This window comes from Strigops habroptila, chromosome 2, assembly GCF_004027225.2.
Source record: "Strigops habroptila isolate Jane chromosome 2, bStrHab1.2.pri, whole genome shotgun sequence".
Lineage (NCBI taxonomy): Eukaryota > Metazoa > Chordata > Aves > Psittaciformes > Psittacidae > Strigops > Strigops habroptila.
The window spans coordinates 20,979,721-21,005,133 of NC_044278.2; the positions used below are offsets into that span (position 1 = coordinate 20,979,721).

Genomic DNA, 25,413 nt, shown 5'->3' on the forward strand with positions numbered 1-25,413 from the left:
AGAATGATGCTCCTAAGCTAAAATAGCCTCTTTCTTCTCTTACTCATGTTTTTAAATGTAGCTCAATGTGTTCCTGTTGTGTGCTAGTCCTACTGAAATAAGCAGAAAGCAGTGAGATCTACTCTCCCCATCTAAGCCCATCTATCTGTATTGGAAGACTAGATGAAGGAGGATAAGAGAAGGGAAGCTGTACGGCAAGGTGCTACCTAATGCAAATATACCACTCTATCATGAGCAATACAGTTCCTCTCCATCCTTGTTGTTTGTATTAGAGCTAACCAACCCCTCTACAGCAAAGGTTTTTTAGAGAAAAATACACCTTTTGGACAAATATACATATATTAATCTTGAATACGGATTTATTAATTTCTTTTAAAAAAATAAGAAGCTCCCTTTTCATATAAAAAGTAATATTTTCAGTGCAATCTAGGTTTAAAAAAATTTAATTTTTTAATGTTAAACTTAAATCTCATTTTACATTAGACTCCTAAGCCAGTATTTAATGGTAGGAGGCAGAAAAAGAACAGAAGTAAATTTACCATGGAGAGGAGAGGAAAACGATGTTTCAAAGAAACACATCTCTGTGTTTGTGTGTTCACACTGCAGTTTCTAGCTTTGAAAACTCTTTCCCCATCATCATCTTTTAAAAATGTGTGGGACTTTTAGACCCATTCTATGTCACACTGTATGATCAGTGTAAGAATCTTATCCTGCACACATATTCAAAACATTGACCTACTAGGATAACATCGTCCACTTCAGCCCGGATAACTGGCCCCAGGATGCCAAGGTGTTCATTATATTCATCTTCATCCTGAAGTGTCGTAAAGGTACTGTCTGTATAGCTTTGGAAAATCACCTTATACATGGTGCCATCTTTACAGGTTTTGTCATTCATCATTGTACTGAAAGGAAATCCCCAATTAAAAACCCACACAGTGAATGAGAAAAATAGCTTTGATGAAATCTGAGAACTCATACAGCAGAAACATTTTGGAATATAAAGAATAAACACACAAATAAATGCCATATGATTCTGAAAATCATGACTTGCAATGTTTAAGCAATTCTAGTTCTACAGTTGTATAGGAGATCCTTTGAAGCTTTGATCAGCTATCACTGACCAAAACCTCTAACTAATCTCTCAAACCCCACCTGAGCTCTGTTTTCCTTTTTTACAACTAGCCTTAACAATCTGAATCAGAGCTTAGCTTGGAGTGTAGTGAGCCTACCACCTATGCCCTACTGTCCCACAGATGTACCTTTGCTGGGAAGCTAACAGAAACACATTTTATGTTTGATTATATCTGCATTTTGCCACACGAAGCTGGTAAGAGAAAGTAAGCTTTTAGGCATTCAAACCGTTCTGCAGATCTTAAATAGAAGCACCAAAGTGCTATTATTCTGATAAAACACATTATCATTCCCTATAAACCTTACCTTATTATCAATTCTGCAAAACCCAGAAACTTAACCAAAGTAATCTAATAGGAGGAAAATCTGGTTTTCAGCTCTTCAACACACTGAGACAGTATATGCCATGGGTTCTGTTAATTCTGATGGAACCATTCACCTCACACCAGCTGAGGATGAACCTCACTGGGGAGATATAAATAGAGCTCTGAGCATAAGAAAAGACTTCTTAATTATGTTGCTCTGCATTTTAGTAACCTCTCTCTATGACATTCTAGGGGAGTCCCAGCTTCCCATGGAAAATTCTTATGTTTCTGCAACTGAAATGTTGGGAATCACATTACTCTCAAGTGTATCAGCATGCGAATCAACATTCTGCTAGTATGTACCAGGGTGGTGTGCAAAATGAAAGCAAATGATTTAGCCAAACCTTTTCTTGTATCCTGCATAGTTCCAGCAGACCTCTTTAGCTGCAATATAGTATCTCCTCTCATTCCCTTTGCTACGCAGGTAATGTTCAGCAATGTTGTCTGGGTTACGTTGTTCGTTGATATTCAGTTTTGGGTCTGTCATGTATGGGTCATCAAAGGTCACATAATGATATTCATATTCACCACCCGATGTTTCCTCGCTGTAAGATCCCTCCACAACATATTCGTATTCTCCATTTTCTTGGGGAAGCCCAATCGTGATCGATGGCTTAAACTGTCGTGGGGTGAGTGTGTAATTTAGTGACTCTCCATGCTTGGTTCTGCTCAGATGTGTATGGTTGGCCTCACTGGGTGCCTCTGTGGTGTTTGTGCAACATGGCAGTGTTGTGTGGTTGGTCTCACCCAGAAATAATGTACGGCCAAACTCTGCCATAGAATTGGTGATTTTGGGGGGCTTTTTACTCCTTGGGCTCATCAAGTGGGTCATTTTTGGATATTCCTTTTTTTTCCTTCGGATCTTGATGAAGGATCCAGAGGTACTCAAAGTATCATTCTTGTTCTCCTCCCTTCCTTTCAGAGTTGGGTGCATGTGGCTCCCTTTCTGGTTTTCTCCTGTTAGATGCAAGAACCCTTGAAACTTCTTCATATGCTTCTTATTTATGAATGCTGTAACATTTCTGCCATGACGATTTAACTTACCACCCACAGATTTATCTGAATTTGCCTCTAATCCCAGACTCCCCTTTGCAGACACCAAATTCCATTCCTCATTTGTCATTTTAGATGAATATTTTCCAGACCTGGGCCATGATGCTTCCAGTAAGTTCTTCACTAAAGCAGGGCTGGAATTAGGGCTTATATTGCCTAAAGAAGTGTCTGCTTGCTTATCTTTGGATAGCTTGGGTTCAGAGAGGCTGGATGCATTCGACCCATCTCCTGCAATGAGGTCCAAAGCAAGCGTCAAGTTAACATCATGCATACCATTTTCCATCTTGGTTTCCTCTTCTTCCAGTTCATCATCATAATCGCTTGGAAGTTGGCTGGTTCCCACTATCTCAGATGCATTCTCTGCATGATGCACAGAATGAGATGCACCTGTCTTGTCAAAAAATGAGACATTTTTATTTCGTACATGATTTAGAAGGGCATTCATCTTCTGGACAGAGTAAAACTTGATGGCCAGTGAGTTTCGCTTTTTCCTTTTACTGTTAATGTTATAATTTTCTGTTCCTGTGCTTTCTTCTTGCTGCTCTTCTGAAAAAAATTTACTGTGATTCCCATCACTTGGAAACTCTTCTGCAACATTCATTTGGCCTTCCCCATTGCTCAGCAAGTGCTCACCTGCAGCCGTGTTATTACTGTGATCTCTTTCATAATTGCTTTGGCTTCTATTCTCAAATACCAAGTCAGCCTTCCCATCACTTGTGTCAGCTAAAAATAAGTCCTCTTCTGCTGTGACTGATGTGTGATTTGATTGAAATGTTTCAGTCTCTATTAGGGGAAGAGGAGTGATATGAGTTTCTAAGAACTTAGAGGTGCTTGTGGATTCACTGCTATATATAGCTGTCAGACCTGAGCCAGCTGCCACCTCAGAACTCATGGGATCAGTGCCTTCATACTGCTCCCAGGCCAGTGCTGTAAGGTTTTGGTTTTCTTCATCGCCTGTTGCCTTCCTTAAGCTTCGGATGGAGTAAAAGGAAGCCAGGTAACCCTGATAATCCAAGTCATCCTTATCAACTTCTTCTTGCACATCATCTTCAACTGAGGTGGAAACAGCCTTTTTATCAGTCTTGGTGTAAGTGAAATCCACAACATCAAACATGTTGTCATCTTCCTCATAGTCACATCTGGCATCTCTGAATCTCAGCCTCATGCCATTACTCATCTCTGGGCTACCCCAGGATGCTAAAAGCCAAGTACCTGCAATTGAAAAAAGTGGTTTTCTAATATGCAGTAGTTACAAGTGGACATTGCCTACCATGGAAGTGGCAAGTTGCTGGGTTTGTTTCTACCAAACAGAGTACTAATCCTTATCTAGGATTTCCATGAGCTCTAGCTGCTATGAAAAGGAATTAATAAATGTAAATAAATAATAGCACATATAAATAAATACATCTAAGAGCTGGAGCTCTTCACAGATTAAGCTGTACCTAGGACCCGAGTCCAAACATAATCCATGAAAGAGATGCATGTGAAAGAGAGGAACAATATAAAGGATCCTATGTTTAGATCTGGATCTAAGATTGGGATCTTTTGAGAAAAAAATTTTAATTTTGCCCTGCCCTTAGTGTTGAATACATTGCCACATAGATAGAGCATTCTGAACAGAACAAATATGTTCTGAGGCACTGCTGACAAACAGAGTATTTTAAAAGCTTTTAAAGGCATAAAGAATGATCTTTCAAAGAATAAAGTAATTTGAATTTCCAATCTGGACACAAAACATTAAGATGCTAATCTGAGGCATCTTAGATTAATTTAAGGGTTTTAATAATTCCTTCAAAACCTAGTCAAAAGATAAGTTCTCTATTTGAAACTAGGGTCTGCAGAGAACAAAGTACAATCTGTTTCCCTAAACAGCATCAAATCAAGTTCTTTGCTCATTACAGCTTGCTTTTGGAACTAGCAGAAATTACTGAATAGACAGAATTAACAGAGCTTAAGAAAAACATCTTTTTTATTAAAAAGGTCGCATATGGTTTTTTCAGTATTTATCAGTGTTTGAAGTGACCTGCATAGCTTCTAACAGCAAATTTACAAAAGAAAACATGCCCTAGATGGAAAGAAAAGATTGGATACCAAAAATCAAGCAAAGGTACAACTTCATAAAGTTTCCATAAGTCAGATGGAGCATTAATGATTCCTTAGTCTTGAACAATAAAAACCACATAACATACGTTTATAACTTACAAGGTCTTGATGTGGTGCAATCACCAAAACCAAGCTTTGAGGACGTAAAGAATTAATTATTTAAATAGGGAAAAAAAAAAAAAATATGTTAAATAGGATAAGGATACCTAAATCTTGTGGGATTTAACTCACAGCCTTCAATGAGGAAGAATCTGTCCTTTTGCAGGTAATTCCATTAGAGTGGACTATATGGGTTCTAGTGTCAACTTTGCAAGTACAGTATTAATCCTAGTAAGACACTGATGTATACCAATAGGCCAGTGATCTGATTCAGTCAGACAGACTTTGCTGCTGCTAAATGACCACAAGGTGAGGTGTATCCTCTTTGTCTAATCGCGACTAGCATAATTTGGCAGTCTTGGCCTATTTTACCTAATTCAGGATGGACAATGTCCTGGGTTCAGCTCAAACCACGACAGACAAGTATGTAGCAAGTATAGGAATCATACAGTGGAGTTGATACTGGATTGTTTCCAAGGACAATCTTAGAATTGCCTTAAAATGATCATTGCTAGCCCCAGTACTAATTGTGAAGTGAAAAAAGCCTTTACAAAAAACACCTCAGTATAGAATATAATGCTATGTGCTAAGTCTGTATAGACAACAAAACTCCACACACGTCAGTTGCTCTGGGGAATGATTCAACATTTTCCAGTACTGTGTTTACTTGAAAAGTTTTCATTCCTATTTAGGTAAGTCCTTATAGACAGATTAAAAAATTGTCTTAGAAGAGCCATCAAACACTATAGTTTTACCACTTACCAACATTGTCCATTTCCACTGTGACTGATTCTCCACTCATTGGGAAAAGGTTCAACACATCTTCATATTTCCCTTGATATAGAAAAGAGTGCCCAGAAATGCGAACAGAGACAAGCTCGTCATGAGTGCCAACACTGGCAAAGTGCCACTGAACCACGCTATCTTGGCAAAATCCAAGGATTTCACTGCTGTCAGACACATAGCCATTTATTGCTAAACGGGAAGTAAAATAAAAGTGATCTCAATATTTTTCAGAGTAAGACTTCTAAAACCTGCTGTTTTTTTCATGTCAATCCACTGAACTGGACTCACATTTGCATCCGGAAAAAGACTGACACAAGGCTCAAACCACAACAGAGTTGATGGAGAGTCCAGCTCTGGAAATAGTATCTTTAAGGCAGCAGGGTGCTGCATCGAAGTTAAATAAAGTTAAAAGTTAAACCTTTGTTTCAGGGTCCAGAGCCAGCTTGGTCCCTAGAATATTGCATATTGCTGTACAGTGCCACCTGGCACAGTTAGAAGTTCACTGACTCTGGAGAATTCCCTGATTGCACTACATCTAAGGACAAGCAATCACTGAATGCTCAGGTTCACACAAGCTTTCACAATATGCAGCTTGATATGCCACTCACTGTGCATTATGTTTGAGTTATAGAACTTGGGATCATCCCTTTTAACACTGGCAGGGTTGCTGCAGTAGTCATTGATGTTATCCTCTATGTACCAGCTCTTATTTTCATCGAACACAGCAAACATTGCCTGCTGCTCCACATCTGCCTTTTTCTGAAAAACAATCAACACATTAGTTAATACATTTTGTGAGCAGAGACATGTAAGGACTCAATCCTAGTATCTTTCCTTCTTACTATGTAAGCAGTATAAGCTTTACCAGAGTTGTGATAAGCGTGATCCAAAGGCTGAGTGAAAGGGAGTTAAGACTTTACGGTTACAATCCTACTGCTGCAACCAGCCTGTGGTGGAGCACTAAACAAGCCACTAGCACTGCTGATATGCAGAGGGCGTATGACTGGGCTCTCTCCGAAAGGATCAACCTCCTGGTTTGACCCAAGCACAAGGTTTTGACATTTTTTTCTCTCAAGTGATACTCAAGTTTTTGCCATGCAAGATTTCAAGGGATGGCAAAGAAAACCACTCTCCAAGAACTCTCCCATGCTATTTGGGTTGCTCTGGGTTCAGTGATGACCGAGATTGTCAGACTGTGCTTAGTTATATCTGTCACAGAAAGACAACAGCTCAGATCTGAATATCTTTACAGTGTGAAGATATAATAGCAGCAGCGAAATTTATTATCAAGTCTAGAAACAGACTTTCAAGTCAGGCTGGCCTTTTGTTGAAATACTACTTTTGCTAAGAAAATCAGAATACAATTCCTCTACCGCTGTGGACAGTTAGAGGACTGTTTCTTCAAGTAATTTCTTCAGAAGCCTATTGGTGTAATTGCTCTCTACATGACAGTTCTCTAAGGGGAGCAAACCCAAATTCACTGAAGATTGAATATTATTATTAGAAGAGTAAAATCTATCTATAAGAGGCTGCCAAATATGTTACCTGCACACCCTTCTGTGTCAGTGCTTCACTTTTACAAATCAGAAGTGGGCCAATCAGTCCAGAGGCTATATCTCTCTCAATATTTACAGCACTATGATACAGCCTTGTAATACATTGTGCATCCTGTGCAGTGGGTTGGTCCGTTTTAGCAATTTTCCACTTGTAAGTGTATGTCTTCCCTGGTTCAACTCCTCTACTCTGGGTGTCATTGCCTAAGGAAAAATAAAGAAGGAGACCCATAATGATACAAAACTAGAGTCAGATCTTTATATAACATCAGGCTGCACCTTTTAATGAAATTGGTGATGTTATGCGATTTCAAGCTACCTCTGAGATAACTCAAGTTCAGCATGAGCTTTTATCTCTCCCTCTAAAATCACAAACAAAAACAGAAAACTAAGACACCAAAAAGGGTATTTGTCTATACATTGCAGATAATATCTTGGTTTCTCTATAAGGCAACACACCAGGTCAGCAGAGGCAGAGCATAGAACCGAGGTCTCCCAGTCACACACGTGCTTAGCCACAGCATCTTCAAAGCAACGAAACCCTCCACAGCAGTTAGTGGTATGCAAAATGTAATTCACAAATTTCTTACTTGTGGGATCAGGAGGATAATCAGCTCCTTCTGCATTCTTTGAAAGTGTCACTCCATGGAAGTAAATGCTGTAGGGTCGACTGGCCTTATTTTTGAATACAACCTATATTGATAGGCAAAAATGAATTTAGTATTCAGCAAATCCTTGTTGAGATACATAACTAAAGTTTCAAGTACTGCAAATTTGCCTCGTTTCAGCCCAGAAAGTAGTCAAAAGACAAAGGGATGTCTTCAGTATTGTCTGATAATATAAAACCCACAGTCTAAATGCTGCTGGTACCCTGATGCTGGGCTTTGTAGAGTCCATTGAGTGAAGTTCAGCTTCTTACACCTAGTCTCTGGAAAATCTAAAAAGACCGCTAATTCTTCCAGCTACGAGGCACACATTACCTCAGGAAATATGAAGTTATTGATTAAAGTTCTTAAGAACTTTCAATATGGGAGAAAACATTTAAACAGATTTAAAAGCAAATCTTTTCCCAGATTCCAAGACCCAAAGGGGATATGGGAGGAAAAGGCAAAATGTCCTGCCTATTCTTGACGAAACCAGGAAAAAAAAAAAGAAGAAGAAACATGCTAAACTCAAATTCAGAGTCACAGAGTCATGGCAGCAATTAAAGGTCATGAAACTTTATGATGCATCATTAAGTGACAACAGAAAGACAAGTGGATGTGATAGTGGGTGTTTCATTTCATAACTCCACGAAAGAACATTTAAGGATGAAAACTGAGTACCACTGTCTAAAACAGCCAGAAAAAAAACAACAACATAAGGAATGAGGGACCCATGAAGTTTGGCCTTATGTCCAAATCCCCCCAGAAGCCCACCTCAGTCTAGCTTTTTTCCATTTGGATCAGTGTCAACATATAAATATATTTTACAAAGAGTGTTAAGGAAATGTGTTTATTTTGTAAACTAAAGCACAATTAGGGAAACTGTAGAGGGAATGCTGAAAAATTTAAGCTAAACACTATCACTCGTGATCCTATCTTTTAATAGGGCCAATATTTATAACATCAGCTATACTTTTTGATAAAAAAACCCCAAATGAAACTAGCTCTTTTCTATCTCTGCCCAACAGAAAATTATGCTATAGAATTATAGAATAGTTAGGGTTGGAAAGGATCTTAAGATCATCTAGTTCCAACAGTATAAATAAACTCTGAATTTGTTACTTACTTTGACATTGTCATGGAGTTGAGCTCTGATAACAGGGCCCAAGATTCCAGTTTCCTTGGGGCGAGGATTTTCCAGACGTTTAGTGAAGCTGGCATCGGTGTATTGCCGAAAAATAGCCTTTTTATACTTTTTACCTATGAGATTTGAGAAGTTGTCCAAGTGCTGTGCTTTATAGTGTCTTAAAAACAAAGGAAAAGACAAATGATCAACAAAACTTGAGTAGTGACATCTACTGGAATACAGAATTAGTACTCAAGCAACTGGTAGAAACCTCACTGCTTGAAAAAAAATCCAAACCCTAAACTAACCTAATGCTCTTCACCCCAAATTCTAACCTAATTAGGTAAGAAAAAGCTTGGAACATTATTTCTGTTCTAGTATCATATAGGATCAATTAGTATTAGAGTTTACATTTCATTTAATTGGGCATACATGCAAGAAAGAAAGAAACTGAAGCAGCAGCTACATTTTCGAGATTAGATAGCAGAAATCACTGTTTTCCTTTTACAACGGCATATTTGAGCATATAAAAAAATAGACAATTTGCTTAGAGTAGTAAACACTCTAGGAGAGACAGGAACAGATAATCTTAATCCCAGTCAAGCACTATACAATAAGTAGTGCTACACTCAGGTTTAAAAACATTAGAATTGTTAATGCTGAAAGAAAAACTAGGATAAATGCTGGGAAGTAACACAGAGTAATGTATCTGTTCTGGTCACTTGTGTTTTAAAAAGGTTACTGAAGAGGGATAAACTCTAACTTTGAACAAAGGAGCACTGAGGTGGTTAAGTAATGCCATGTAACTAAGCAAGGAAAGATATAAAAGCTTGCTCTATGCAGTCCAAGAGCAAGTAAGAAGGGATGAAGATCATGCCAAAGGAGGCGGAATACTTAAAGTGTTATGTGAACACTATATGCTAAAGAGATATATGAAACTATAACTCCATACAGGGTAAGAAATTTGTCTTGTTCTGCTTAAATCCTTAAAGGTTCTTATGAACATCATCTGGTAAAGTCACCAGTGCTCTAGCAGTGGGGAACTGACATTGCAAATTTAACCTTAACAGTGACACCTCTCTTTCTTCTGTTCCCTAAACACTTTATAGTACTGAACTTTTAAAAACTTTTATTCTCCAGAAATATTCCCTCCCTCTCTTTCCCTTTCTCTTAAGGATTGTTTATTTCAGCAGAATTCACATTGAAAAATAATTTAGGAAACAGGCTTATATGCTACTTAAGGCATTTCATAAGTCATCTTCTTATTTTGGGCTCCCCACTAGAGGCAAAAGAAGGTGTCCACTTTTGGGCTCTTCAGCAAAGAAAGCCATTGACATGCTGGCGAGAGCCTGGTGGAGGGCCACCATGGTGATTAAGGAGCTAGAGCACATAACATAGAAGCAAAATCTCAGTTTATTCAGTTGTACACAGCTAACGGAGCATCTTCTTTTTATCTTCAACTATCAAATAGGAGATTATAGAGAAAACAGAACCAGAGTCTTCTCAGAGTTGCATAGTGAAGAGATAAGACACAATGGACACAACATACAACATGAGAAAGTCTGATTAGGTACAAGAAAAAACTTCTTCACTCTGAGGCTGTAAAGGTGCCCAGAGAAACTGAGGAGTCCCCATCACTGGGGACAATGAAAACTTGGCTGAATAAGGGTCCTGTGCCACTTTGCTGTTGGATCCCCAGAGGTCCTGTCCAACCTGAATTATCCTGTGATTCCATGTTAACATTCTGTATTATGTTGGCAAAATATTATTTTACCTATCAAGGCTGTCTGGAATACTTGGGGCATAATCCCAAGTAACTTCTTCTGCAGCAATGAAATACTCCCAGCTGTTGACCATACGACGTTCTTTATAGGAGAGACGACTCTTCTTCACCTCTTTGTCCCCACAGTCTCTTATAGTGAGGTAACCATGCATTCCAGCTAATTGGGATGAAACAGTACCACAGTGATTTTCCATTTTATGAACCCTTACCACTTCAACTCATTTCTCATTTCTTTAGCAAAGGCTGTTAGCATGTGTGTTGTTCATCTGATTGCCATCTTTTCAGGCTTGAAAAGGCTGAATCCATTTAGACTACGTATAAGCTGGGAGCCTTCCAAGGAGCCCATAATAATCAAATGGAATACAGAAGCTCTCTCAACTAGCCCTCTTTAAAAATACCACCTAAACAGATAGAAAGCTATTTTCCCCCCACCCTATTTTTTTGTACCAAGACATGTCTTCCAGCTCTTCTAAGAGACATTTCTCTCATGCTTTAAAACAGAATTCTGGTCACTACCAAGAGATATTCACTTTCAAATGATGAACAGCAGATGTTTTCATCAGATTGAGTGGCTCTCAGGTGAAAGTGCTGTTTCCCAGGAACAGGTGGTTCCCTACTCATTTTATAATGGTGCTTATCTGAACAGCTCACAGAGACTTAGACACTGGAGTACTGATTCACTGTTGCTCTGTGATCTGCACGCAGCAGTAAAGCGGCAGATAAAAGTGCCTTTTAGTTCATCATGCACTTCTCATTCCCACAGAATGCCCTGGTCTCCAGTGGTTTCTGAATGAAATGACAACCATCTGAAACACAGTAACTGTACCATTGCAAAACAGCAGAAGCCATTTGGGACATAAAAAAAGAGAAGAACAACTCCACAGTTGCCTAATAAATAGATGTGTCCTTGCCTTGCAGGTGCTTTTGCACAAGAGAAGATATGAGCCACTTTCCTTCCTCAGTCACTGTCATGTTTACTGTGGTTGATGCTCCTCCCAGTAGGTTAACAGTAGAAACTCGATGTTGTCTTTGCTCCATGGACTGGCCATTGATATGAATGGAGAAAATTTCTGGCTTGGAACTCATTCCTATCAAATGCAAGCTAATGTTGTCATACGCACAAGCTTCTAAATCTGAAAGAGACACGAGAGTAGGGTTCAGAACACAGACAAATCATGCAAGCTTCCTATGCACACTAGGTCTAGAATGAGGCTTTGCCCAAAACATTAAAAAAAACCCAAAAAAACCTGACTCCTGTGATTAGTGTTTGTAACAAGAGGAAGTTTCAGAAGCTTGTAAATGGAACAGATACCAAAATCCTCTATGACAGTGGAAGACTGGTGTTTAAATCTTACATGCAAATGACAACCAGAGTCATAGTGAGGCGAGAAAGAAAGAAAAACACCAGAAGCTTATTTTGGAAAGCTGGTTTGTCCTTATTTGGAAAAAAGAGAAGGAAAAGGGCAGAGGAAAAGGACTTTAAATAGTCTTTTGTATTTCCTCAATGAACTGTATAAAGATATGAAAGTAGTTGCTTAGGAGAACTAGGGGAAAACACTAGTGACAGAACAGCCCCATTACAACCTTCCTAGTCTTCCCACACAGTAGCTGACTTTCCACTTCCAGGAAGTTCTTCACTTAGTATGTTCTATATGCTGTAAAACCAGCAATTCACTTAAATACATCACTCTTTCCCCATCAGCTGAGTAAAAAAAATGAGGTATTTATTTTTTTAAAGTTAGTAATCCTGTTCTTTGTGCAGAACTCTTCTTAGAAGTAATCTTCTTGTTCTTGTCATCAATATGGCATGACTTCCTTCCAGCAGCACAGTTTCTCTTCTAGGATTTAGATGCTTACAGACATGTTCTAAAAAAGGCTGTATCCCATGCCTCCACATTCCTGTTCTCTTGCACAAAAAGCAAACAAAGGTAATATTCAGTCTTCATCAATGTTATTTTCCTTTCACATTAGCCTGAACGGTACCTGGTAATGTTCCATCAGTATAGCCATTAATTGTGTACTTGAGTGATGTTGATTTTTGCCAACTCTTGTCTTCATCAAACACACCGAACATCAGTACATACTCCTTATCGAAAAGTTTCTGTGACCCATCCTCATTTAGGCTTCCTACGAAGAAGAAACAACAGGGCTTGTTTTGAAGCATAAGGAAAGTAGTTTTCATATCAATGTAGTGGAATTAATATGTATTTAATGAGCTTGCTTCATCTGTTAGTATGCACTGGCTGTGCCTGACCAAAACAAGACCTTAAGGATGCTTATAAATTAATTTTATTTCTGAAAGTACTTTTGGGTTGGGTAACCATGAAATCAAGTCTGTAATATCCTAGAGGAGATTAAACAACATGCAGCAAATTGTCTCAGGACCATTCTGGAAATGTGCTGTAGGGATCGCCTTAATGAATGGGAGCACTAAACAGTCATCTGTCCACAATCAGATGCTGACCCCTCTTTTGAGACTGAGAGGCAAGGAGAAGAATGATGGCAGTCACCTGCAGTGCAAACACTGCCTTTTCAAGCTACATTGAGGTCATCAGCTCCTTTAAAACGCATAAAGCCAACCACTCAGCAAACTACCTTTACATTCAAAAAACTTTGACAAATACTGCTGAATTGGATCAGTTATAAGAAAGCATCTAGTCGAGTTTGTGATACAGGTGTGACTTCTGTCAAGAAGTAGAATTAATTCTGGACATGCCACACAGAACGGGTGCAATTTTACTGATTCTTTCTGTAGACTGCTCACATCAAAAACTTCCATTTGCTACTTTCAATACATAATCCAGGACTAAAGTAGATGTCCTCCTGAACTGCATGAACTAAAAATTTGGGAGCTTGTTGATTATTCTACTTAGGAAGAGACATTGGCAGTGGAAACAGTTATCTTTAATGTAATCCTTCTTATTTGTGAGAGGCTACAAAGTCCTGTTTTCCAGCACAGAAGTCTCAGATTAGCAGAGGAATTTATCTGCTTGTCACACAGAGAGCAGTCAGTGCTTTAACTCAAAAGTCCACCTTTTATAACCTTCCCAGGTTATACTACCTATGCTGCTCTTAACATGTCAGACTGTGGTGGGTTGACCTCAGCCAGCAGCCAAGCACCCACACAGTCATTTCAATCCTTCCCTGTCCCAGCAGGACAGGAAAGAAAGCAGGAAGAACAAAAGTAAGAAAACCTATCTGGCAATAAATATTGTTCAACAGGTGAAGAGGCAAAAAACCAATTCTTGAAGACTTACACTCTGTTCAAATTTGGCCATATTTTCAAATGACTAGCAAAAGACACATTGCTCTGCAATTTCAAACCCCTACTACAGAAGAGACTGTGCTACAGCCTCTTGATCACACAGCCTTTAAAAGGCATGGGTAAAAATTATTTCTTGCCTTATTCTCTGGAGTGGCTGAACCATTTTGGACGAAGCTTTAAAATATATTTATTCTAAGGCAAGAAATTTGAGGCCATATATTTAGCAGTTAAACAACTGAAAATGCAACCAGGTCAGGAAAATGTACCTAATAATAATGCTCTCTGTGCATCTTATAATTCTAGGATGGATCTTCATGAAAGCTGGCATTTAAAAACTTTAACATGAAAAAGAAAGATGTTAAAAACCATTTACTGTACACTGCATGTAAAGATGTGAAAAGGAAAATAATGTATTTTCCCCATTATCATACAGCCTTATTAAGAAATGAAACTATACTGCCTTATAGTCTTAAAGCATTTCATTACCTTTCTTACAGATAATCAGTGCCCCAATCAGACCAGAGTTAAAATCCATTGCCATGTTCTCATGAGAATAATATGCATAAGTAAGGCAAGGAAGATCAGCTTCTCTTGGACCAACTTCTTCTGTTATATCCCACACATATGTGTAGACTTGGCCTGGAAGCACAGCATCATCTCGTTTTTCTACAGATGATGTTCGGTCATCATACAGGGAGCCTGTCAAGAAAAGAGTCAGTAGGGTGGCATGAAGACAAAGAGCAATTAAAGCATCTGGAATATCCTCTGACAACTAGTTCATAAAACCATTGGGCAGACTAGCATTGCCTTGCTGCCTCAGACCTTTTGTGCACTGAGTATCCAGGTGGCAGTAACGGCTCATATCTATACCTACCATATCCAACAAATCTGCAATATGACAAAGGTGAGACAGAATCAAAATCCCAGGTGCAAAGGGCACATTATAGTGTGCCTTTTATTATAAAGATAGTCAAACTGAACTGCTTATCCCTTCCAATAAGATGTTCTGTTCAACTCCATGTGAGTGGGTTGCAAAACTCTTTTTGTACCAGCACAACAAAGCCTTCAATAAATTTGTGAACTGTAGGTCAGAGCTCTGGCTCAGCACCCAGGGCAGCACAAAAAGCTCACTTTGTGCTAGTCAATTTGTTCACAGTTTATGATCTCTTTTTGCTAGTCTCATAAGGGTTCCAGGAGCAAAACACCACAAAGCTGAGCATGAAATGCTGAGTATCAGAACAACACGATCAGCACTGTTACCTGCCTGCCCTGATGTAAGCTATTGCAAGGGATTTGGAAAAGTTGGTGTGGTTTTTTTAAGACCCTTATTTAAGAGTTTTCATGTCCTGAAAAAGAATATTTTGCAGTTACATGGGGGTTGGACCAGATGACCTCCAGAGGTGCCTTCCAACCTCAATCACTCTGTGATTCTGTGAAAGAGTATTTGCACACAGGCAGCTGGTCAAGAGACTGTGCATGCCAGATGAGACTCATATTCCTGGTGTTATACTGATGAACAAGAAAGGAGCTAACAACGGGTGCGAAGTTTTAATCCGGGATCAACAGATAGTTGTGTTACACATATCCTCAAACACTGGTCTGAGCCCTTCTCAGTATTTCATGTAGTAGTCTACAAGTAAATAAACAAAACATGGAGTTTTTATAGTATTTACCTTCTGCATTTTTACTGTAAACTGTGCCTTGGGGATGAATACTGACTGGCTTGTCAGCCATATTCTTAAGATGAACTACTAAAGTATCTCCCACTTCAGCATGCAGAGTTGGTCCCAGAAGTCCTGTAGTTATTCAAGATAAAGGAAAATGTGAGCAAAAGAGTATGTTTAGTGAAATGAAAAGTTCTCTCCTCCCAGTAAGGGAACATGAGCTCTCAAAGTACAAGTTGCTAAATTAATACAGGCAGAGAATGCAATACCACTGCAATGAAGATTTACTCTTACAAAGGCATGTGGGGATTTAAAACCTCCAGGCTTATAGTCAGGAATGTTATAAATAGTATACCTGGCAATAAGCACTTAGAAATCACAGGAAAACAGCAGACTTAGAAAAAAAGAAAAAAGTTATTTCCAGATATAGAAAATTTATCAAAAGGCTCATGTTGAGCTTCATTGGGAATTTCTAGGAATCATTCACACACAATTTAATTAAACAGTTTTAGGAAGGCAGACATTTTATAGTTTAGCAGTTCAAAGGAAGGCATTCAAGAACATTTGAATAGCAGTCTCAATGCCAGAGGTCACAGAACAAAAAGATCCTTCAAAACCCAAGTGTTACATCTAAAGAAATAACAAATTACATGTTGCAAATTTCTTGAGGCATTGCCTGCCAAAGGTTTCAAGAGGGCCTTTTATCCCCACTGCTCATGTTGCAAAAATAAGCAATGGAAGAAATCTGCTAAGACAACCTTTGTCTTATTTGCCTCTTTTCTCGTAAACTATTTTGTAACTTTCTTTCTGTGAAAAGAAAGAAGCAGTTTCAGGTAACACAGGAGAACAAAACTGGAAGGAATCAGATCAGAGATTAGGCCTTTCAGGGCAACTTGTAACAATTTCATATCACCAGCCTTACACACATTTACTTTGAAATTTAAATTTGAATGTCGAATATCTGAAGTTATATTAATAGGAAACACAGAAACACTATATAAGTACTCTGCATAAGTACCAGAACACAAGTACTGTATTTATGTATGGCATAAGTAGAACTTGCCTCCAACCACTTAAAGTGTCTTCAAGCAGTAACAGATGCAAAGTCAAGGGGACATCCTTCACACCCAACCTTATAGTTTTACTTTTCCTTTCCACTGGTCTATCAGAAACACATTTAACCTCAGGCCTTACGCTCCTTCCATGTGAATTGATAGTGTCACCACTGTGACTGTGCCATAGCTGTCTAAATGTGTACAGGAACTCCCATCACATGCTGAAAACAAAGGGAACAACTTTGTACCATGCAATTAATTTGTAGATAGCACTGAGCCTCTGAAAATCCAGCCTCTCCATGGCCTTTGAAAGCCTGGTGCACTGCAGAGACCTCATCCCCTGTGCTCATTTGGTTTATGTGAAAAACAATGGACACAAAAATACACGCTTGTAACTAGCTTTATAACAAGCAACAGACAAACATACTCAGACATTTCCTTCCTGTTTACCTGCAAATTTATTTGCTGGCTTTTCTTTTTTAAAATCCACTTCATATTCTCTGTAAGAAATTTTCTTAAACACTGGATCTGAATGTTCCAATCTGAAACCAAAGTATTAAAAAAAAAAAAAAAAAAGAATTAAAAAGACAAAGACTCCCAGAAATGCCACTGCTGCTTAACAGACTATCTCAGAAAATGAATCCTGAAATCACATTTAATCACTTGCATGTTTTGCCAAAGGCAAGGCACGCAGTCCAACTCTTTGTAGTGTCTGCCCCTCTCTTTCTTACTCTATTGAATCTATGACGTTCCTGAGGTAGGCCACTTCATACTGGACATTCGATTACAGTACCTAGCACACTTTACCCCTGATTTCACTGATGGTTTCTATAGGTCCTTTTGATTCTGAAGATGTCTTTGTTTTGTCCATTTAAGACACAGAGGAAGATGTCTTGACCATGATATCTTAACCTAAAAAGCATCTGACAAAACACAGTGAAAGAAACCTGAATTTCTATTTACACAGCCCCATGCTTGAACTTTAAGACTCACCACAAAGATTCTACAACAGCATTAACAGCAAGTTCCTGTTGCAGCAATGGCCTTGGAGGCAAGCACAAAACTGTTCCCTGACAACAACTAAGAATCTCACAGTAAGTCAGAAAATTGCTTTTGTGAGAAACACTGCAAGAGAATCAAGCACCCAGGAGACCACACAACACTTTCCTAGAAAATATTTAGGCAAGCAGAAGGAAACCAGCACACATTATTACTAGAATGGAAATACTGATGAGAAGAGAGCTGGAGGAATAATAGCCTTTCTCATTTATTGGCTGATTTCTTACAGTATGCTTGATGTCTGGATCCAACAGTAATTCCACTTGCTTTTTTGCAATGACACATATGGTAGTGGGGAGCTGATGGGCTGCTCAAACACAGAGAGGCTGGGCAGAAATAACACAGTGAACTTGCTTCAGTGACAGCCAGGGTCCATAAGGGGGAGATCTCTTCTTGTAGAGGTCTTTCCTAAATCCCTCTGCGACACTTGCAACAGAAGGTTCAGGCAGAAGCAGTTCATGTTCCAATTCATTCCCCTCTCTTTAAAGACACTGATAAAATTTTGTTCCACTCTTTAAGAAGGACTCAATCCACAACCTTCGTTGACAAGTGTTGCCCTAATGTGGCAATGTTCAACAGAATATGCCGTAAGACTATGGGGTGGAAGAGGAAATAAATGATCAGCGCCAATTACATAGCTAGAAGGAACAAAGTGCGTAGCTTGCTAACACTTCAGAAATCTCAGACTACGCAAGCAGGTCTAGTTACATAACTTTTGGGAATGGCAGCAGCAACGCTGCACACACATAATACATTTTCACTTTGCTCTCAAGTGTCTTATAAATATCACTTGTATGTAGTAGCAAATCTTTACAAAGATAAGACGACTGACTCTAGGAGAAGTTAAGTGTCCTTTTCTTGCCTGTATGACTGGAAAATTAAGGAAATAGTTCAGGAAGAACTCATTTTCTTTTCAGCCTCTCTTCAGTTATTTAGAACCAATGCAGCAAAGCACCAGATTTTTACACTGTAGTTAGATGTTCAGATTCTACTGAAATCAGAGCAAGTTATGTAGCCAACTGCCACAGTGAGTATCTTTGTGGTTTGGGGTTTTTTGTTTGGGGCTGGGTGGTTTTTTTGGGGGTTGTTGGTTGGTTTTTTTTTTCCCCTTCCCCTTTGTGTGGTTGGTTTTGAGTTGAATTTCTGTAAGTTCTACAAAGTTCATCAGACTCATTTAGGATGTAACTCACTCTCAATACTTACGTGAGATATCTCAATAGGCACTGTGTATGAAAAATTAACTAATCAGAGTTTCAACAGTCTATCCACAATGTGACATTTAACAAAACAGCAGCTGATGCTTATATTGATGCATCCAGTGCAGATGAGGATGAAGTTCTAACTACTAAATTCACATGCCCAGGCCAATACTTAAATGGCATTTGGCTTCACATTACTATGTTTAAATCCTGTTTTCTTCTGTCTTGCCAGTTTTACATTATGCTTATATCATTTGTATTAAATTTCCAAGCGGAGTTTTAGAAATCATAGAAACTTTGTTTTAATTAAATCTTGCAAAAAGAATAGATAGAAAGTCTAAATCTGGACTGAAAATGTCCTTTCTGTAACATCCAGAAATGCAATACATATTTAAAAAAAAAAAAAAAAAAAAAAAATCACAAACTGAACCATAATGAAGAAAACAAGCTATCCACCAATATACAAAAATCCAGTAGTATCCAAATACACCCTTCAGTGTAGGAGAACAAGTAATTTGTACCATTTCATGCCACTTCATGGACAAATAAAGCTGCATATGGTGACTATAGTGAGCACAACATAAGAATGAAGCCCAATTTAAACATAATTCTAAATTACATCCAAGTTCCGTCATCTGTAGGATTGCACTTGCAGTGTTTATAATCTTAACGATAATAGTGGTAATACAAATAAGATATTTTATGTACTTGATTTGCATATGCATGTAGGCTGGACATTCTGCAACAGTATCTGGAAAAAAAAATACTTAATGAAGTTCAGCAGTGCTTGATCCTATACACTTTACCAGCAGAACTCAGGATAGCAATTTCACAAAAACTACTGAGCAACTCAGAAACAACATAGCTAGTTCCAAAGTTCATTGGGCTTTAATTTAAGTGAAAGTGATAGTATCCACACTGGAACGTATTTATTCCTTCAGCAAATTCTAAAGTCTGAAAGTTTTCAAAATCTCACCAGACCATGGCTCAACTTAACATTGGTCAGAATCTATATAACTAAAATAATTACATTTAAAAAAAACCCCAAAACAACAAACATCGACCTACACAGATGATAAAAGCAAGCCCTGGAAGATCCTTAACAAAAGTGCTCTGAATACATAAAAGTAATTCTATCCACTAATGAAGTAAATAAAAAGGAGCTTTTTAATACTTCACTGGCTCCAGCCCAAATCATGCTGTTTAAAGTCACACAAGTTCCTCTGAAGTCAACAGATCAGGCTCTAAAGTCCTCCCGTGCTCTAGAATTCCACAGGAGATGGCAGATAGAAAACATTTTCAGCCACAAGAGAGGGCTAGTTTCATCGTTGTTGTTCTGTACTTTGTTACCTGGACTTTTCCTCAGGTTCCGGTTTGTAGGTCCAGCTAGTGATCTGAGCAGCTATATAGTGCTCCCTGACCTTCACAGCTCCCACCATATGCTTCTCTGAGTCTGGCCACCATGAACCGAGCAGAAGGAAGAGAAAAAGGCGCATGCAGTGGAGTGTCATGGTACAGATGCCTGTTGATGCTGGTCTGGAAGACAAGGCAGAAACCGCTGCTTTTATGGCTGTTGCTGCTTCTAACTTCCCCTTAGAAATGAAATAATTGTGATGCAACAGGGTAACAGCATTTGCTATGCTCAGGTCATTGCTCTTCACCTCTGCCTCCCCCTTACTGACTGGGATCCAGTAGAGATAAACTGTTTAAACTACCTTCCTTCCCCTCCTCCACACCATCTTCAGTGAGAGACAAGCACCAAGAAGCAGCAGCTTCAGCCCCACTACAGGCTGTGGTTGAGCCATTGTCTACTGAAGCAGCAGGGTATCAGAGGTAGAAGCAATTACTTACAATTACAGGATGTTTAACTTGCATGGTTTGGAAGAAGGGGGGCATATTTTCTATCTCCCAAGAAAATAGAAAGCCAGCATGGCTGGCACTGATGGAAATTTCCCAGTTAGATGCTACATCTCCTAAGAAGTCATTCCCACTTAGAAAGCGAAATGCTGAGGGATTAGGTGTGGGGACTAGAAATGCATGTAGAACTAAATCTAGTTCAGATCACCATATACTGCGTACTCATAATAGTAAGTAACTTTTCGAAACACTGTCAGCTTGTTTGGTTCCCGCTACACTCTTAAGTACCTCAGGTAATGGATAACAAACAGGCTTCTCAGTGGCAGCTAACAGGTCAGCCTGAAGACTTGCCTATAGTCAGAATCCATCTAATCTAGTCTTGATTAGGATCTGTTGACATTTATCCAAAAAGAAATTATTAGGAAAATATCTTTTGATAAGCTAATTACCAATGTCAACTGTACCACCAAAAATGTTTCCCTGATTTTGCCAGTGCTGAGAAGTTTGTCAAAACCAGAAGAAAATTGTTGAGCGTGTTTCATGCACACTGGGATTACTGGAAAAAGCAAAAATCCCTACATAGCTTTTCATGCATAAAAGTTCACAACTTTTTCAATGAACAACTGTGATCACTTGGTCACTGTAAGACTACAGACATCATGGAGAAGCTTCAAGGCAGCATATTGAACTTAAATTACCACCTATTGCATGGAGTTAATCACTTGTTTCCATGAGCCACTTTGACACATTATGTATGGAATGGATTCAATCCCCAGAATCCAGCAACAATTAAGTTGGACCAGAATGCATGCACTGATACTGAAGAGAAAATCTTAGGTAAACACAGTCCAATAGTATTTCATTACTAATTAATTATTGTTTTAAAGAACTCACCATTACCCTTAGTAAACTACTTCAATAATTTTTAAGTAAAATTTACATTTGTCTCATTTTCTACTGTGGTCCCAATCTCATCTCTGGCTCAGGATCTATTTCAATGCTAGTACTTAAGAATTTGACAGATGTGAAAATGCCTATAGTCTAGATTTTATGAAAGAAATCTCTGGGCAGATGGACAATTCCTTTCTTTGATCCAGAACTGATGTTAAGCAGTTGGTGCTGAAGTTCCTGGCACGCTCTGTTAAACCTAAACCATCTTCAATTTTAAGTTAGCTTGTCTCATCTCCAGGTCTTCAACATTTATACAGAAGCACATAGAAAATATCATGCATCTCTATCAGAACAGAAATTGATTTGTGTTTGTGTCCAATCTCTGCCCACTGGGCTTTACAATGATGTTCCTAAAGCTCCTTCCCATATAGGGATTTGAAGACCTTTTTATATTCCTTTGTGACTGGCTGAGGAGATGAAACTAAAACACACTTTAAACAAGTTTTCCTGTGATTCTGTTTCATGAACTAAGTGTTTGAATTTGAATTTTCCATTACAGGTAGGTTTTTAATACTTAATTCTTCCCTGTAATAAAAGGCTAAAATATTGCAGGATAAACGTTAATACCCAGAATACCTGCTGAAACCCCTTGCTTTGTGACTGTGAGCTAGGAATCATCAAAGCTGACATCAGTTACTTCTCTTTTATCCATATTGATGAATTTGGGGGTTGTACTTTTGAAATTCTTAGTCAGTGAATCACACAGTACCATTCAAATGGTAAAATGAATCAAAATGCATTACATCAGTGAAATTACTTTCATAAGAGCGACTGATAATACAGATAGTTTTAAAATATCAAATTAGACCAGATATACTTTCCATTAAGCTATACTGATTAGCATGTATTACCCTTCCTTAACGCTTTAAGAACAAGAAGTCCAATACTGGCTACTCCCTTATTTTGTCCTCTTCCTGCAACTCTTAGGAACAATGTAAGATGGAGTTGCTTGAAATTATCTGGGTCAGCCTGTTATTGGTGTGGGTTGTTTTTGGTTTTTTTGTTTTTTTCTTTTTTGTTTTGTTTTGGTTTTTAATGTGTGTTTTTGTTTTGGTGTTTCTTGTCTTCTTTTCTCTAAGCTATTGCATCACATGGACTCCTCTAGGCTTTGGGAAGTTTCAATGTGTTCTGGAAAACATTACTAATAATCCAAAGACCTTGTTCCCTTCCACCTGACCATTAATTTCTAATATCTGCAATTATATCCTCTGTCTGACCTGGTGAAAGTCTAATACATACACATAATATTTTAGTTAGCATTGGTTGCCTGCAACCTATTACTATTAGTCACATGACAAGTGACTATAGAATACATTCTTCAGGCTGAAGTCTTCCAAGACAATCTAAATTTATTGTCTATTCATACATTTAGCCATGATCATCATCTTCACAACACTGCACATGCTGCAAACTTCCTATTTTATCTTCATTGCTTACCCACATATTCAAATGTAATTTACATTTGGTCACCAGCAACATCAAAAGATCTTGTGGGCAAAAGCCATGCATGGAGGGCATGAGCCTAGTCCATACTGGCAAAACAACCTTTGCAGCCCAATGAACAATGCTATTCCCAAAACAAAGCAGGATTTTCGGGATGTACTACTGATATTGAAAATGCCAAATGAAAATGAAGCATGGAAAAAGAATCATAAGCAATACTTTGTAACACTAAAACCAGGTCTTCATCTTCTAACTGGGGAAGATTACTGTCTGTCCTGACACCCAGTAATTACGTTCCCGATTCCTGTAGTGTTACATGTGAGAACATGCTAAAAGAATATACTTCAGACTACTGCTCCAAGGCTGACCTTTAAAACTATCTGTCATTGCCAGTTTTTTATCCTGAATAGCTTAGGCTGAGTTTAAGCAATCACGAACAGACAACAGTTTTAAAAAAGAGCTGTAAAGTGGTGATTTGCAGCTTTCTACAAATTATAGATTAGGACTCACAACAAATTTGGTTCTACTTCATCACAAACACTATCCTAAATACTAGCAGGCAGCCATATCCTGATGGTTGCCATTAGTTTTAACAGTTGTATTATAGTGACTGACTGAGAGGGAGCTATATTGAGAAGAGTTGTAAAACAACTATTGAACTGGTTGCTAATAATGCCTTGGCATAGATCTCTCTCACTCAAACACACAAATCAATGCACCATGTCCAGCAAGCGTACTTTGCTTAGTGCAGGGCGAAAGGATTTCATGGGCAAACAAGGAGTTAATTATTGATCAGCAGTGAACACATGGTTCTAAAGTAGGTAAAAGACAGAGGGGACACTTACCAAATCTGCCAGGCACAACTCAGAACAGAAGCCATCAGATAAATATCTTCATTTCTGCAAGAAGGCACTAAAGCCAAGAAAGGTTAATCTAAAACGGCTCATGTTAGAAGTTTAAAATAGATGTACTATGTCAAACATCACACAAGCAGGCAAAAAGAAAAGATGGCAGGGAAACAGACTTTCTTTCAGACAACAACTTACTCAGAAGGAAGTTGTCTTTTTGTATTTGATGACAGCTCATACAAGAACACATTCTGCAAAGCTGTCAAAGGCAGGCAGGCTGTGTAACCCGTGTGGTCATCATACACATGCTACAACAGCATTTCAGACTGCTTTGGTACTAAAGGCTTCAGAAGATAAATAATCATGTTGATTTAAACCTAAACGCATTCACGTGTTTTAAACCTCTTGTACTTTCTTAGGAGAAAACCAAGTGTCCTTGATTAGAATTGGGTGTTTCTCCTGTCAATACATTTACCAAAAACAATTATTTCGTAGGACCCAAAACTGTTTGCACAGAAATGCTGAATTCAATAAACAGTCTCAAGGGAAAAAAAAAAAAAGGGGGAAGTGATTTTCTAAATATTGTAAAATTGAAATTCAGTGCTTTAACAAACTTGTCTGAAGACCACTGGCTTTTAGTCTGAAAAGAATTCAATTTAAGGAACAGAAAGAGAAGAGGATACATAGCTTCCTCTCTTCAAAAACTACATTAATAACATCTGACTCAAAATTTTGGACTGACCCAAAAGAAGGCTTCCCCCTCTCCCCCCTCCCTGTGTGTTTAATTTTTGCCAGAAAATTTTCAATTAGTCTCCACAAAGAATTTTGCTCCTACTCTACACCATGCCTGTGTTCTCTGTGTTCCAGTTTGTCTTCTTTATAAAGAGGTTTATTTATTTGCCCAGGCTTACAACAGACATGCTAAATCAGACCAGCTGCCCTCATGCTAAGTCAGTCTAGCAGTATATTCAACTTGGCTTGATTTCTGTAGAGAGTAACAGTAGTAAGAATATCAGTGCCCACACGCTGCTCACCAAGTGGTAGAGGATCACAAGAGTTTGCAGCTGGGTAGATTTGCATATTTTTATTATAAATCCTTGTTGGAATTGAAAGTGGATTATCAAAAAAAGAGTGCCTCTTATCAAGTTGTATAGATATCTACTTCCAGCATTAGGTATAATGCTATGGATTAATTAACTTTTTGTCTTTCATATAGTTGCCATATCCATGTATTTTTTTCATTTAAAAAAAGTAGACTTGGAATAATTCTTACAAGTTACTAGCAGATGAGGTTATTTTCCAGTAGGACAGCAGATAGGTATGTTTTGGGAAGAAAAATGAAATCAGTAAGCTTTTATTCATGATTAAGACTAAAGTGCATCTGTCCCTACAGCCTTTACAACACCCAGACAAATTCATGGCATCC

The 25,413-nt window shown here is 38.4% G+C and overlaps 1 protein-coding gene across 3 annotated transcripts in view; it reads right to left on the minus strand.

Moving 5' to 3' along the window:
* Positions 1-25,178, minus strand: part of F5 (coagulation factor V) — a 36,861-nt gene extending 11,683 nt beyond the window's left edge. Inside the window, exons 1-16 of one of the 3 annotated variants that reach the window (XM_030477780.1) lie at positions 23,985-25,178; positions 20,740-23,301; positions 20,239-20,424; positions 17,081-17,172; positions 15,585-15,707; positions 14,398-14,610; positions 12,630-12,773; positions 11,558-11,779; positions 10,638-10,803; positions 8,864-9,041; positions 7,684-7,786; positions 7,086-7,297; positions 6,149-6,299; positions 5,517-5,729; positions 1,844-3,764; positions 740-905 (exon numbers count right to left, since the gene is read on the minus strand). In XM_030477780.1, the coding sequence (XP_030333640.1) occupies positions 740-905; positions 1,844-3,764; positions 5,517-5,729; positions 6,149-6,299; positions 7,086-7,297; positions 7,684-7,786; positions 8,864-9,041; positions 10,638-10,803; positions 11,558-11,779; positions 12,630-12,773; positions 14,398-14,610; positions 15,585-15,707; positions 17,081-17,172; positions 20,239-20,399 (4,065 nt within the window). In that variant the 5' untranslated portion in view covers positions 20,400-20,424; positions 20,740-23,301; positions 23,985-25,178. Of the gene's footprint in view, positions 1-739; positions 906-1,843; positions 3,765-5,516; positions 5,730-6,148; positions 6,300-7,085; positions 7,298-7,683; positions 7,787-8,863; positions 9,042-10,637; positions 10,804-11,557; positions 11,780-12,629; positions 12,774-14,397; positions 14,611-15,584; positions 15,708-17,080; positions 17,173-20,238; positions 20,425-20,739 lie in introns of all 3 variants that reach the window. The other 2 variants (XM_030477781.1, XM_030477779.1) reach the window with 2 other exon arrangements.
* Positions 25,179-25,413: the final 235 nt, after the last annotated feature.